Genomic DNA, 12970 nt, shown 5'->3' with positions numbered 1-12970 from the left:
AATTTTGCCTATCGTTCACGATCATTATGAAAGGCATGACGACAGATATATTTTTTTAAAATTGCATTCTAACTTGTAAATAAAAGGTCCTCTATTGTTCCCCAAAAAAACATCCAACAAACGCCAACAGTACTCCATTTACATTTTTGTGACTTGAATATTAACTAATTATGTTATTTTAAGCGCTAACGCAGAAAAACTATTCATAAACGGCGCCGTAATCAATAGTGTGTGCCGATGTTTACATCAGCAAGTGGCAAGCTGCTTCCTTTGCTCGTGAACGTTTGATGTAGATCTTAAATCGTGCCTCTCACCTGGTTAGTAGAAGGATGAGGATGTATTCCCACTCAATGACCTAGTGCAGGGGTGCCCATTACGTCGATCGCGAGCTACCAGTCGACCGCGGGGGGTGTGTCAGTCGATCGCCAGCCAGGCTTTTAAAAACATACACCTAAAAATTTGCGATCATCAATCTTCACCAAGACGTCACTTAAATGACATTCACGGTACCCGAGGGTCTTGTGAGATGAGGCTGGCTGCTGCAAGATCATTATTAAGAAAAAATGACCGAGAAGAAGGCGAGAAACGCTTTTTATTTCAACAGACTCTCGCGTCAAAGCCTAAAGACCGACTGCACATTTCCTATCTTCACAATAAAAGCCCTGCTTCATGCTGCCTGCGCTAACAAAATAAAGTCTCGGAAAGCTGGCGTCCGTCCGTCCGTCTGTCAGAATAGAATAACATGAGCTGTAACTAAGCTATCAGATATTGTTTAGGGGAAAAAAACTGTTCAGGTGGCAGGAGGTGTGGGTCTGGATGGACCGTAGTCTTCTGCCTGAGGGGAGAATAGTTTGTGTCCATTCTTCATCTAAACGGGAATATAACACGATTCCGGCATCTTAATGACAGCAGACATTGCACAGTAAATCAATCAATCAATCAATCAATCAATCAATCAATGTTTATTTATATAGCCCCAAATCACAAATGTCTCAAAGGACTGCACAAATCATTACGACTACAACATCCTCGGAAGAACCCACAAAAGGGCAAGGAAAACTCACACCCAGTGGGCAGGGAGAATTCACATCCAGTGGGACGCCAGTGACAATGCTGACTATGAGAAACCTTGGAGAGGACCTCAGATGTGGGCAACCCCCCCCCCCCTCTAGGGGACCGAAAGCAATGGATGTCGAGCGGGTCTAACATGATACTGTGAAAGTTCAATCCATAGTGGCTCCAACACAGCCGCGAGAGTTCAGTTCAAAGCGGATCCAAGACAGCAGCGAGAGTCCCGTCCACAGGAAACCATCTCAAGCGGAGGCGGATCAGCAGCGTAGAGATGTCCCCAACCGATACACAGGCGAGCGGTCCATCCTGGGTCCCGACGAGCGGACCCCCTCCACAAGGGAGGGGGGGGACATAAGAGAAAGAAAAGAAGCGGCAGATCAACTGGTCTAAAGAGGAGGTCTATTTAAAGGCTGGAGTATACAAATGAGTTTTAAGGTGAGACTTAAATGCTTCTACTGAGGTAGCATCTCGAACTGTTACCGGGATGTTTTATTACGTTTATTGACTCTCTCGAAGACTGCAGTGAGTCGTAATCATTGCTGTTAAAAAAAAGAAAAGGTAATGCGTTTTTAAATTAACGCGCTGCGTATGCTTAAAATTATTAAAGTACGTAAATATTCAATGTTGTTATGAATTTGGTCGTTAATACGTTGCATATATTCTTGCAGCATGTATGTTTTTAAGACCTTATTGGCAGAATAGAGCGACTTATAGGTTTCATTGTAAGAAGACTTTTGCTTGCATTAATGTTTTTAGAATGCATAAAAAAATAAAACCACTATGCCGCAGCACACTAGTGTGCCGTGAGAGATTATCTAATGTCACCTATTTGGGTTAAAAAATATTTTTTGTAAAGCAGTAGTTATAGTCTGCAAATGATGTGTTGTTGTTGAGTGTCGTTGCTGTCCAAAGCTCGGCAGAGTAACCGTGCAATACTCTTCCATGTCAGTAGGTGGCAGCCGATAGCTAATTGCTTTGTAGATGTCGGAAACAGCGGCAGGCAGTGTGAAGGTAAAACGGTATCGAATGCTTAAACTAAAAATAAACAAAAAATGAGTGTCCCTAAGAAATGGCATTGAAGCTTAGGGAAGGCTATGCAGAACAAAACTAAAACTGAGCTGGCTACAAAGTGAACAAAAACATTATACTGGACGACAGCAAAGACAGAATTTCTAGGCGCAGTCAAGGCGTTGAGGGGTTCCGGTTTGGTAACCGCAGGATTAGGTCTCTGCTTTTTGCAGATGATGTGGTCCTGATGGCTTCATCTGACCGGGATCTTCAGCTCTCGCTGGATCGGTTCGCAGCCGAGTGTGAAGCGACCGGAATGAGAATCAGCACCTCCAAGTCCGAGTCCATGGTTTTCGCCCGGAAAAGGGTGGAGTGCCATCTCCGGGTTGGGGAGGAGACCCTGCCCCAAGTGGAGGAGTTCAAGTACCTAGGAGTCTTGTTCACCAGTGAGGGAAGAGTGGATCGTGAGATCGACAGGCGGATCGGTGCGGCGTCTTCAGTAATGCGGACGTTGTACCGATCCGTTGTGGTGAAGAAGGAGCTGAGCCGGAAGGCAAAGCTCTCAATTTACCGGTCGATCTACGTTCCCATCCTCACCTATGGTCATGAGCTTTGGGTCATGACCGAAAGGACAAGATCACGGGTACAAGCGGCCCAAATGAGTTTCCAGGTCTCTCCCTTAGAGATAGGGTGAGAAGCTCTGCCATCCGGGAGGAACTCAAAGTAAAGCCGCTGCTCCTCCACTTGGAGAAGAGCCAGATGAGGTGGTTCGGGCATCTGGTCAGGATGCCACCCGAACGCCTCCCTAGGGAGGTGTTTAGGGCACGTCCAACCGGTAGGAGGCCACGGGGAAGACCCAGGACACGTTGGGAAGACTATGTCTCCCGGCTGGCCTGGGAACGCCTCGGGATCCCCCGGGAAGAGCTAGACGAAGTGGCTGGGGAGAGGGAAGTCTGGGTTTCCCTGCTTAGGCTGTTGCCCCCGCGACCCGACCTCGGATAAGCGGAAGATGATGGATGGATGGATGGACAGCAAAGACTTACTGTGATTCAAAGACTGCGTCCACAAAGTACATCCGAACATGACATGACAATCAACAATGTCCCCAAAAAGAGGGATAAAAACAACTGAAATATTCTTGATGGCTAAAACAAAGTAGATGCAGGAATAATGGCTCAAAGGAAGACATGAAACCGCTACAGGAAAATACCAGAAAAAGCCACCAAAATAGGAGCACAAGACTAGAACAGTACACACAGGAAAACAGTAAAAAACTGAAAATAAGTCATGGCAAGATGTGACAGTACATCTACTTTGAGACAAGAGCTATGTTGATGCAGGCTTGGTATTGGTTTCAAATCATATCAAACAATTGTGACGACTTTTTACTATCAACTGAGTTTCATTTTTTTATGATTTCTGCGGGTGGTGTGCCTCCGGATTTTTTTCAACGCAAAAAACGTGCCTTCGATCAAAAAAGGTTGAAAAACACTGATATAAGGATTGTGAATGATAGGCAAAATTCCAAAATAAAGGGCAATTCCCCTTTAATACATCCATATTTAAGTCTCACCTTAAAACTCATTTGTATACTCTAGCCTTTAAATAGACTCCCTTTTTAGACCAGTTGATCTGCCGTTTCTTTTCTTTTTCTTCTATGTCCCACCTTCCCTTGTGGAGGGGTCCGGTCCGATCCGGTGGCCATGTACTGCTTGCCTGTGTATCGGCTGGGGACATCTCTGCGCTGCTGATCCGCCTCCGCTTGGGATGGTTTCCTGCTGGCTCCGCTGTGAACGGGACTCTCGCTGCTGTGTCGGATCCGCTTTGGACTGGACTCTCGCGACTGTGTTGGATCCATTATGGATTGAACTTTCACAATATCATGTTAGACCCGCTCGACATCCATTGCTTTCCTCCTCTCCAAGGTTCTCATAGTCATTATTGTCACCGACGTCCCACTGGGTGTGAGTTTTCCTTGCTCTTATGTGGGCCTACCGAGGATGTCGTGGTGGTTTGTGCAGCCCTTTGAGACACTAGTGATTTAGGGCTATATAAGTAAACATTGATTGATTGATTGATATGCTGCACAATTTAATACTCAGAAATAGTCTGTTACATTTAAAGGGAGCTCAGCAGAAAAGAAAAAAAGTAGGCACGAATGCAAGAGAAAGAAAATGCGAAGGAATGCTGACTTGTACGGGAATGAGATGGCATGACATACCGAGTGCGGTAAAGAACCGCACATTGTGTTCGAAGCATGCCGAGGCTCAGTTTAGATCTGAATCCTCTTATTTGAATGACATTTCCCTTCAAGAGTCATCCCATCACTACTTTTCACAAGTGCATTCCTTTTCATTGTTTTATTTTGACCTCATTTGACCATAATGCTTTTCTCTTTGTATTTTGGACAGTCTTTACCAGAAAACCACATCTCCAGTTATGCAGGCAGCCTTCATTTGAAGAAGTTGTTGGTACCAGCACTGTACAGGGTCATCCAGGATCCCAGCAACGAGGTGAAATGCACCGCACATACAATCGTTTCTTATAAAATGATCAAAAAGGTAACCACTATATTATGTTAAAGGGGAACATTATCACCAAACCTATGCAAGCGTCAATATATACCTTGATGTTGCAGAAAAAAGACGATTTCCGAACTCTAAATGGGTGAATTTTGGCAAATTAAACGCCTTTCTGTTTATCGGTCTTTTAGCGATGACGTCAGAACGTGACGTCACCGAGGTAACACACCCGCCATTTTCATTTTCACATTACAAACACCGGGTCTCAGCTCTGTTATTTTCCATTTTTTTGACTATTTTTTTGGAACCTTGGAGACATCATGCCTCGTCGGTGTGTTGTCGGAGGGTGCAACAACACTAACAGGGAGGGATTCAAGTTGCACCACCGGCAAGAAATCAGCCGTCAGACCCCCATTGAATGTACCAGAGTGTCTTCACATTTGACCGGCGATGCTAAGACAGACATGGCACAGAGATGTATGGATAACCTGCAGATGCATTTGCAACCATTAAGTCAACGAAATCACAAAGGTGAGTTTTGTTGATGTTGTTGACTTATGTGCTAATCAGACATATTTGGTCACGGCATGACTGCCAGCTAATCGATGCTAACATGCTACGCTAATCGATGCTAACATGCTATTTGCGCTAGCTGTATGTACATTTGAAACTAGATACCCACATTTAATGCGAAACAAACACTTACCAATCGACGGATTTAAGTTGCTCCAGTGTCACAAGATGCGAAAGTCCTGATCGTTTGGTCCGCACATTTTACCGGCGATGCTAATAAGGCAGCCATGCTATGGGCCACTTCATTAGGTACACCCACGCTATGGCCGAATAGCGTCAATAGCTATTCGCTCAATAGCTTCAATTTCGTTTTCGCTATCTGCCTCCATACTCCGACCGTCTGTTTCAATACATGTGTAATCTGTTGAATCGCTTAAGCCGCTGAAATCCGAGTCTGAATCCGAGCTAATGTCGCTATATCTTGCTGTGGTAACCGCCATGTTGTTTGTATTGGCAGCACTGTATGACGTCACAGGGAAATGGATAGTGGTTTCGAAGATAGCGAAAATAAGGCACTTTAAAGCTTTATTTAGGGATATTCCGGGACCGGTAAAATTTTGAAAAAAACTTCAAAAAATACAACAAGCCACTGGGAACTGATTTTTATTGTTTTTTTAACCCTTTTGAAATTGTGATAATGTTCCCTTTTAAGGTGCCGTTACTCAATTAAATTTTGTGGCAGTTACTATTAGAGCAAAAGTTTTTGTGTCGCAATGCTGTTATAATATTGCTACAGCTTCAGTAACTACAGAGAGCTTTTGAACGACAAAATAAGATCTATTTCTGTTTGTATGATTTGAGCTCAATTTCATTAGGGTTGAGGATGGAGAGTAGAGTTCCTTGGTTTTCATATACCCCCCGTTTGGTATATAAATGTTTTTATAGCAGCAGATTTAAGTCCAAATTGCATTAAAAACTAGATTTTGACCAGCTTCTATGGTGGAAGAACAATGAGCCCTTGTATGCTCTTACTGCCAAGTTAGCCAGGCTGGGGGTGAAAAGAAAAGTTAATCTTAGGCTGCGTTGACTTGAAACTGTTTAATGTTGCACTTTTTATTTGTAGAAGAAAAGTTTTGTCATTTTATTTAATCTGAGCAACAACTTGAGGCAGTTTAACGTTGGTTAACATGGACCCCGACTTACACAAGTTGAAAAACTTATTGGGGTGTTACCATTTAGTGGTCAATTGTACTGAATATGAGGGCTTCACGGTGGCAGAGGGGTTAGTGCGTCTGCCTCACAATACGAAGGTCCTGCAGTCCTGGGTTCAAATCCAGACTTGGGATCTTTCTGTGTGGAGTTTGCAAGTTCTCCCCGTGAATGCGTGGGTTCCCTCCGGGTACTCCGGCTTCCTCCCACCTCCAAAGACATGCACCTGGGGATAGGCCCCTCCCACCTCCAAAGACATGCACCTGGGGATAGGCCCCTCCCACCTCCAAAGACATGCACCTGGGGATAGGCCCCCCCCACCTCCAAAGACATGCACTTGGGGATAGGCCCCTCCCACCTCCAAAGACATGCACCTGGGGATAGGCCCCTCCCACCTCCAAAGACATGCACCTGGGGATAGGCCCCTCCCACCTCCAAACACATGCACCTGGGGATAGGCCCCTCCCACCTCCAAAGACATGCACCTGGGGATAGGCCCCTCCCACCTCCATAGACATGCACCTGGGGATAGGCCCCTCCCACCTCCAAAGACATGCACCTGGGGATAGGCCCCTCCCACCTCCAAAGTCATGCACCTGGGGATAGGCCCCTCCCACCTCCATAGACATGCACCTGGGGATAGGCCCCTCCCACCTCCAAAGACATGCACCTGGGGATAGGCCCCTCCCACCTCCAAACACATGCACCTGGGGATAGGCCCCTCCCACCTCCAAAGACATGCACCTGTGGATAGGCCCCTCCCACCTCCAAAGACATGCACCTGGGGATAGGCCCCTCCCACCTCCAAAGACATGCACCTGGGGATAGGCCCCTCCCACCTCCAAAGACATGCACCTGGGGATAGGCCCCCCCCACCTCCAAAGACATGCACCTGGGGATAGGCCCCTCCCACCTCCAAAGATTTGCACCTGGGGATAGGCCCCTCCCACTTCCAAAGACATGCACCTGGGGATAGGCCCCTCCCACCTCCAAAGACATGCACCTAGGGATAGGCCCCTCCCACTTCCAAAGACATGCACCTGGGGATAGGTTGATTGGCAACACTAAATGGTCCCTAGTGTGTGAATGTTGTCTGTCTATCTGTGTTGGCCCTGCGATGAGGTGGCGACTTGTCCAGGGTGTACCCCGCCTTCCGCCCGATTGTAGCTGAGATAGGCGCCAGCGACCCCAAAAGGGAATAAGCGGTAGAAAATGGATGGATGTACGGAATATGTACTGTACTGTGCAATCTACTAATAAAAGTCTCAATCAATCGAAAAAAAAACACTTTATATGTAGAAAGGTTTTGTTAAAAAAACATTCTTAGCCTTATCTTATTTAGTTTTTATTTTAAATATGTTGACCACATGAACCCTGGCAATGGACCCTGTGTGTTTATGTATGTTTTGCCATTGTTTACAAATGTGGTAAGTAAATAAATGCACCGAAACGTGACCTCAAAACCGAGGTACGTACCGAACCGAAATTTTTGAGTACCGTTACACCCCTATGACGTCGTGCTTAATGCCTTCTCAAATCCTGCTCATGAGCCGTGTTTTCCCTCCAATATTGGTCATACTCCAGATATTACAACCTCCGGAGCAACTCAGTGATATGGAACTCCTTAATTTCACACTGGTGATTCAGTAGGAGAATCCAATTATCTTAGTCCCTTTTTTTTTTCTTGCCGTTCCTTAATGTGAGGTCAACCGACCATGGACCTAAATGAATTTAAAATTGCAACTCTGCCCGTGCAATCCCATTAGCGATGTGTCCGTGTGGAGGAAATGAAGAGGTGTCACTGTATGTGCTGAGTGCTTGTTGCAGGCCACTTGTTGGGCTAAGTTGTTTTATATGTGTCTATAAAAGTGCTGTTTAGGCACTTAATGTTATTGCCCCAAGCAGGAAAAACATCGGCACTGTTACATCTTTCATGATGCTGATATACTCCCACTCTCCTCCACATCTTCCACTATCGACTAGACTTTGCCCCCGAGCCCTACTGAGTTATGTTAGGATGATGTGCATTCATGTAAGAAATAAAAGCCCCAAGTTCATCATCCCAGCGTGTGAGCCGTTGGCACAGATTTTTTTTTTTTTTGCACAATCTTATGTCTGTCTCCTTTGATCCATCCAGCTGTTGGAGCCTGTGTGCCACCAGCTGTTCGAGCTGTACCGCAGCACGGAGGTTCGCCTGCGACGATTCACCCTGCAGTTTTTGCCTGAGCTTGTGTGGGTGTATCTGCGAGTCACAGCCAGCAGGGATCGGCAGAGCAACGGTTGCATCGAGGCCCTCCTCCTGGGCATTTACAACCTGGTGGGTGTTACTTTGCTTTGGTAGTATTCATGTGGACTCTCAAGCTCCATATCGGACCTGTACCGCCACCCTTTTGTAAGCGTAATGGTGGTGATTGGACAGTGGCCTAGTGGTTAGAGCAGGGGTGCCCGCACTTTTTCTGCAGGCGAGCTACTTTTCAATTGACCAACTCGAGGGGATCTACCTCATTTATATATATCATTTATATTTATTTATTTATGAAAGAGACATTTTTGTAAACAAGTTAAATGTGTTTAATGATAATACAAGCATGTGTAACACATATAGATGTCTTTCTTTCACAAAGACAAGAATATAAGTTGGTGTATTACCTGATTCTGATGACTTGCATTGATTGGAATCAGACAGTAATGATGATAACGCCCACATTTTCAAATGGAGGAGAAAAAAAGTTGTCCTTTCTGTACAATACCACATGAAAGTGGTTAGTTTTTGGCATCTAATTCATCCAGCTTCCATACACTTTACAAGAAAAACATTGGCGGCAAATTCCGTAGCTTGCTTGATTGACATTCACGGCACCCGAGGGTCTCGTGAGATGACGCTGGCTGCTGCCAGTTCATTATTATGAAAAAATGACAGAGAGGAAGGCGAGAAACACTTTTTATTTCAACAGACTTTGGCGCCGTCCTTTCCGTCGAAACTCTAAAGGCCGACTGCACATTTCCTATCTTCACAATAAAAGCCCTGCTTCATGCTGCCTGCGCTAACAAAATAAGAGTCTCGGAAAGCTGGCGTGCACAAGTGATGTGCACGCCAGCTTTCTGAGGGATCGCTTGTGCACGCCAGTTTTCCGAGACTCTGTATTTAGTTAGCGCAGGCAGCATGAAGCAGGGCTTTTATTGTGAAGATAGGAAATGTGCAGTCGGCCTTTAGAGTTTTGACGGAAGGTACGGCGCGAGAGTCTGTTGAAATAAAGTGTTTCTCGCCTTCCTCTCGGTCATATTTTCATAATAATGATCTTGCAGCAGCCAGCGTCATCTCACAAGACCCTCCGGTACCGTGAATGTCATTTAAGTGACGTCTTGGTGAAGATTGATGATCACTCATTTTTAGGTCTATTTTTTTTGAAAGCCTGGCTCGAGATCGACTGACACACCCCCCGCGGTCGACTGGTAGCTCGCGATCGACGTAATGGGCGCCCCTGGGTTAGAGTGTCCGCCCTGAGTTCAAATCCCGTCCGAGTCATACCAAAGACAAAAAAAACGGGACACATTGCCTCCCTGCTTGGCACTCAGAATCAAGGGTTGGAATTGTGGGTTAAAACACCATAAATGATTCCCGGGTGCGGCACCGCTGCTGCCCACTGCTCCCCTCACTTCCCAGAGGGTGATCAAGGGGATGGGTCAAATGCAGAGGACAAATTTCACCACACCTGGTGTGTGTGTGACAATCATTGGTACTTTAACTTGTGTTGGGTGCAGCTAGACATGCTGCTATGCATTGATTGGTAAACAGATTTTAAATTTCCGCGTTACAAAAATTACGGTTACAAAAATCACGGTTTAAAAAAAGCACCCTTTATTTTGCTGATACTACAAACCCCGTTTCCATATGAGTTGGGAAATTGTGTTAGATGTAAATATAAACGGAATACAATTATTCGCAAATCATTTTCAACCCATATTCAGTTGAATATGCTACAAAGACAAGATATTTCATGTACAAACTGATGAACTTTTTTTTGCAAATAATCATTAACTTTAGAATTTGATGCCAGCAACACGTGACAAAGAAGTTGGAAAATTGTTAATTAATACTGATAAAGTTGAGGAATGCTGATCAAACCCTTATTTGGAACATCCCACAGGTGTGCAAGCTAATTGGGAACAGGTGGGTGCCATGATTTTGGTATAAAAACAGCTTCCCAAAAAATGCTCAGTCTTTCACAAGAAAGGATGGGGCGAGGTACACCCCTTTGTCCACAACTGTGTGAGCAAATAGTCAAACAGTTTAAGAACGTTTCTCAAAGTGCAATTGCAAGAAATTTAGGGATTTCAACATCTACGCTCCATAATATCATCAAAAGGTTCAGAGAATCTGGAGAAATCACTCCACGTAAGCGGCATGGCCGGAAACCAACATTAAATGACCGTGACCTTCGATCCTTCAGACGGCACTGTATCAAAAACCGACATCAATCTCTAAAGGATATCACCACATGGGCTCAGGAACACTTCAGAAAACCACTGTGACCAAATACAGTTTGTCGCTACATCTGTAAGTGCAAGTTAAAGCTCTACTATGCAAAGCGAAAGCCATTAATCAACAACATCCAGAAACGCCGACAGCGTCTCTGGGCCTGAGATCATCTGAGATGGACTGACGCAAAGTGGAAAAGTGTTCTGTGGTCTGACGAGTCCACATTTCGAATTGTTTTTGGAAATATTCGACATTGTGTCATCTGGACCAAAGGGGAAGCAAACCATCCAGACTGTTATCGACGCAAGGTTCAAAAACCAGCATCTGTGATGGTATGGGGGTGCATTAGTGCCCAAGGCATGGGTAACTTACACATCTGTGAAGGCACCATTAATGCTGAAAGGTACATACAGGCTTTGGAACGACATATACTGCCATCTAAGCGCCGTCTTTTTCATGGACACCCCTGCTTATTTCAGTAAGACCATCCCAAGCCACTTTCAGCACGTGTTACAACAGCGCGGCTTCGTAAAAAAAAGAGTGCGGGTACTTTCCTGGCCCGCCTGCAGTCCAGACCTGTCTCCCATGGAAAATGTGTGGCGCATTATGAAGCGTAAAATACGACAGCAGAGACCACGGACTGTTGAACAACTGAATTGGAAAGAATTCCACTTTCAAAGCTTCAACAATTAGTTTCCTCAGTTTCCAAACATTTATTCAATCAATCAATCAATCAATCAATGTTTATTTATATAGCCCCAAATCACAAATGTCTCAAAGGACTGCACAAATCATTACGACTACAACATCCTCGGAAGAACCCACAAAAGGGCAAGGAAAACTCACACCCAGTGGGCAGGGAGAATTCACATCCAGTGGGACGCCAGTGACAATGCTGACTATGAGAAACCTTGGAGAGGACCTCAGATGTGGGCAACCCCCCCCCTCTAGGGGACCGAAAGCAATGGATGTCGAGCGGGTCTAACATGATACTGTGAAAGTTCAATCCATAGTGGCTCCAAGACAGCAGTGAGAGTCCCGTCCACAGGAAACCATCTCAAGCGGATCAGCAGCGTAGAGATGTCCCCAACCGATACAGGCGAGCGGTCCATCCTGGGTCCCGACGAGCGGTCCATCCTGGGTCTCGACTCTGGACAGTCAGTACTTCATCCATGGTCATCGGACCGGACCCCCTCCACAAGGGAGGGGGGGACATAGGAGAAGGAAAAGAAGCGGCAGATCAACTGGTCTAAAAAGGAGGTCTATTTAAAGGCTAGAGTATACAGATGAGTTTTAAGATGAGACTTAAATGCTTCTACTGAGGTAGCATCTCGAACTTTTACCGGGAGGGCATTCCAGAGTACTGGAGCCCGAACGGAAAACGCTCTATAGCCCGCAGACTTTTTTTGAGCTCTAGGAATCACTAATAAGCCGGAGTCTTTTGAGTGTTGTTAAAAGAAAAGGTGATGTAACACAGTGGTGAACATGCCCTTTGGCACGTCTTGCAGCCATGAAATTCTAAGTTAATTATTATTTGCAAAAAAAAAAAAGTTTATGAGTTTGAACATCAAATATGTTGTCTTTGTAGCATATTCAACTAAATATGGGTTGAAAAAGATTTGCAAATCATTGTATTCTGTTTATATTTACATCTAACACAATTTCCCAACTCATATGGAAACGGGTTTGTATTTTTCCATATTATGATATAGAATACATTTAAGAACCAAACAATAATTTTGTTCATAAATACAATATATGTGCCTGCGAAGATTTTCATTTATATTTGGCATTGTCACTTTTTACTTTATTTTATATTATTTCTATGGAATATGTCGAATATTTAACACTTATGACCAGTATACAGTAGAGCTGTTCGGTATCTTGACACTTTTCAACTAGCATGCAGGCCAGGTTGGGGCCAAACAACTAAACACTTGTATAATTCATGAGGCAATTAAGGTATAAATGTACGTCATATAAGAATAGCTCATAATATTAGATGTTTAGACTTTCGAGAAGCACCTCTATAAACCGACTGAAGCTGAATGGGCTGTGTGTTGATGTGGAAATTTCCCAAGCAGCATGATAGACATTGGACTTGGTTCCATTTTCCCAGACAGGTGCGGCATTCCTAAGGTCTTGCAAGACAAGCCTACAGGGAAAG

General features: G+C 44.9%; 1 protein-coding gene across 4 annotated transcripts in view; it reads left to right on the top strand.

The window, feature by feature from the left end:
- LOC133538468 (hyccin 2-like) overlaps window positions 1–12970 on the top strand; it is a 118737-nt gene that overhangs the window by 56482 nt on the left and 49285 nt on the right. For all 4 annotated transcript variants that reach the window (XM_061880111.1, XM_061880110.1, XM_061880112.1 and 1 more), the window contains 2 exons: window positions 4491–4592; window positions 8461–8640. In XM_061880111.1, coding sequence (XP_061736095.1) covers window positions 4491–4592; window positions 8461–8640 — 282 coding nt within the window. The remainder of the gene's footprint in view (window positions 1–4490; window positions 4593–8460; window positions 8641–12970) is intronic.

The sequence above is a fragment of the Nerophis ophidion genome, linkage group LG19 (assembly GCF_033978795.1).
Source record: "Nerophis ophidion isolate RoL-2023_Sa linkage group LG19, RoL_Noph_v1.0, whole genome shotgun sequence".
NCBI lineage: Eukaryota > Metazoa > Chordata > Actinopteri > Syngnathiformes > Syngnathidae > Nerophis > Nerophis ophidion.
The sequence above is the reverse complement of the archived record's forward strand: the minus strand, read 5'-3'. Positions and strand labels throughout refer to the sequence as shown.